Source organism: Cryptomeria japonica, chromosome 3, assembly GCF_030272615.1.
Source record: "Cryptomeria japonica chromosome 3, Sugi_1.0, whole genome shotgun sequence".
In the NCBI taxonomy this organism is placed as follows: Eukaryota; Viridiplantae; Streptophyta; class Pinopsida; order Cupressales; family Cupressaceae; genus Cryptomeria; species Cryptomeria japonica.
The window spans coordinates 653133068-653136139 of NC_081407.1; the positions used below are offsets into that span (position 1 = coordinate 653133068).

At 37.4% G+C, this 3072-nt stretch overlaps 1 protein-coding gene across 1 annotated transcript; it reads right to left on the reverse strand.

Moving 5' to 3' along the window:
- Positions 1–940: 940 nt before the first annotated feature.
- On the reverse strand, positions 941–2479 carry LOC131874306 (uncharacterized). The gene has a single exon (XM_059217608.1). The coding sequence runs from the start codon at positions 2477–2479 to the stop codon at positions 941–943; it is 1539 nt and encodes a 512-aa protein (XP_059073591.1).
- Between the last annotated feature and the right edge of the window lie 593 nt (positions 2480–3072).

Below are 3072 nucleotides of genomic sequence, written 5' to 3' on the forward strand. Positions count from 1 at the left end.
GAAAGCAGAGGAATGTAACAAAAGTGATTCTGGACTAGAGGATTTTAAGTTGAATAGATATTTGTTTGGCTAGATAACAGCTGCAAACGAGTTTCTTCTTTCTTTCTAATGGTTGTATAAGCATTATTTTGCAGTTTGGAATACCTTTCAAAAGAGAATGGTGGTTCGATTCGTATCCCATCAATTGACTTCACTCTTGAAATAGTTGTGAATGTGAGTCCTTTCTTTTCAGTATTACCTATGTCTATTGTAGCTTTGTCCAATGTAAGTCCTTGAGGCTTGTGAATAGTGATGGCCCAGGACATTGTCAAAGGTACTTGTGTATGCCTGCCTCGTGTTATTAGCAAAATGGGTATGTCTTTTGGATGTGCTATATCCCATGGAGGTCCATTATAATCCTTGAATTGCACGACCACATATTTTGACAAGTCTAGTGGTTTTGTATTGTTTTCATATGCAATTGTTTTGATGAGACCAATAGCTCCATTGACAAGGCCAACTTCAATCCACAAGTTAGCTATTAGCATCACTTACTGATTTATAGATAGCAATACTTCTAATGGTAGTTGTTCATCATTGTCATATTTAGTATTTGTTTGCTTACCAACTTTAGCTAAACTTAGAGCGACAGGCAAATTTAATTCTTTGAGCATTTTCCTGTTATGCAACCGTGCAAATTCATTTGTTGCAAATAAATGGATTGATGAGTTGAAATCCTTCTTTTGTTGAATAGTTAATGTTGCATTTGTCTGGCACATCAGAAACTGCCAATCATGTTGCAGTGCTTGAGCATTTCTTATGTTGTGAAGGAGTGTTCTGAATTGTTGTTGTCTTATAGATACACCTTGTTGGCAGAAAATAGTGTCCAATGTTACAACAGTAGTAAAAGAATGCCATAAACTGAGGCCTGTAGAGTGAGATGCATATATAGGTTTATCCATTATAGGGGGAGCTGAGCAAGATCACCTACAAGAATTATGGACACCCCGCCAAAGCTTTCATACTGACTATTAGGGAATGCTTGGCGTAAACGACTATCTATTTTTAGTAGTAATTTTGGGCCTAAAAAGCTCATTTCATCTATCAGGATATATTTAATATGTTTCAATTGTTCTTGCAATGTCATTAATGACTGCCCTGTCAAAGGATGCATTTCTCTTATAGGTATGTGTAACCCTGCATGGATTGTTGTCGCTTGTATATTAAATGCAACAACACCTATTGGTGCCAAAACAAGCAATGGGTTTTGCTTCACAGTTGCAGATATGTTCAATTGTTTCCTAATGCAGTCTATTAAAAATGATTTACCAGTGCCTACGGTGCCTTGTACAATCATTCGTAGAGGTGTTGTTGTAGATTGTTTATTATGATGTTGTAGAACAATGTCGAGTGCAACTTTTTGTTGAGGCGATAGCTGAATTTTCTGTGTGTTCTGAGTTGAGATTTGCATGCTAGCATGTTGGGATTGTAGCTTGGTTGCAGCTATGAATTGAAGAGCAGTACAATCTAATTGATCATCCACAACAGTTGCACCCCACAAGTAGGTAATATCATAATCACGGCGGCCTAGCATTTGTAGATCATTCTGGGTAAAGTTATTTGTAGGTCCCATTTGTGACAGTAATTCCCACTCGTATAGATTTGTATCATCTTGATTTTGAGAACCATTATTATCACTGTCATCTTCATTTGGAGGGCTGCAATCATCTATAATTTGTTGGCTGTGAAGACGATTGTAATTAGTCTTTTTAAAGTTTTTCCAATTTGTTATAATTTGTTCTTTTGAAGTTCCTATCTCAATTGAGATGTCACAAAATGGTTTGTACAGCAGCAGCTCAGACCAACAAAAAAACTCGAACTCATCGGTATCTTCATCTGGAGGTTCTCTAAACTGAGGATATACAGTCACAATTGCTTTTTTATCCTTGATTTGCCATTTTGTTTTTTTGCGTTGAGAATTATATGAGAACCCTTGTGCTGACTGTAACATACTTGTTGCACTTAATTCAAAAGGGCGCTGCATATAAGCATGGATATAAGTTGCGGAAAGGTCAGTTCCATTATTCGATTTTATGACACAGTGCACTATTTTTTTGCCAACATTTAGAGAGACAAATTGTCGACTACAACTTACAAGAGGCAATTTCTGTAACATATGGCAAGTTTCTTGTGCACTAATATCACGGTCTGCTACTATGCCCATCATAAATTTCTGATATTTTAATAAGATGCTATCTTTAGATTTAGTTGTATTCACTATCGTTTTCAACATTTCAATATAGGATTGCGATTTGTTTTCTGATTTGGAAGCATACTTTGAAATGTATTGGAGGATAGCTTTTTTTGAAGTGACTGGTTGACAATCAATATTAGCTCTCCATAGTGAAAGCATCCAAGGATTATGAATATTCAAACGATCATCATTCCTTGCAGGTTTATAGCATGGGTTGTTGTCATTGTCAACTGTCAACGTAGACATCTCTTATAGAACCCATGGAGCTTTGTAACAACATTCGAGTGTGGGACCTGTTTTCTTGAGGCATGTATGTTCTGTGCATTTTGTGTGCCTCTGTAAAGTATTAAGTAATGCCTCATAATCCAATGCAGGGTCTATGGAGAAGATTTTTTTTGTATCAACTAGACATGGATCATCCAATGCAGTGTAGTGTATTGCATTCATACGGTCTGCTGCACTGTGAGGATTCCAAGCAGAAACATATTTGTCAAAAAAAGATTTTGCCATTTGGATCTCATTATCATCTGTCCAATCAATGGTTTCCATATTTGGCGCTCCAGGGAGCCATAAGCAGCCATGAATATGTCCTGAGCCATGATGCTGCCATTCATACCTATACCAATGATCCTTTGCTTGGAACAACTTTTGAATAACATTGATTGGTGTCATCATCCAGCATTGGACGTCGTTAGCACACAGTTCTATTGTACTAGATGATGAGACATTAGTTGCTCCAGGTGGCGATAGAGAGCCCATTCAGCATACGTGTGTCAATTGCTCGGAGATAGATGATGCGGACGGTGCAGATGGATCCACATCTCATCCGTGCACGATTT

Coding starts and splice junctions, on each gene's coding strand:
- LOC131874306 (XM_059217608.1), bottom strand. CDS start 2,479: ATGTCTACGTTGACAGTTGACAATGACAACAACCCATGCTATAAACCT.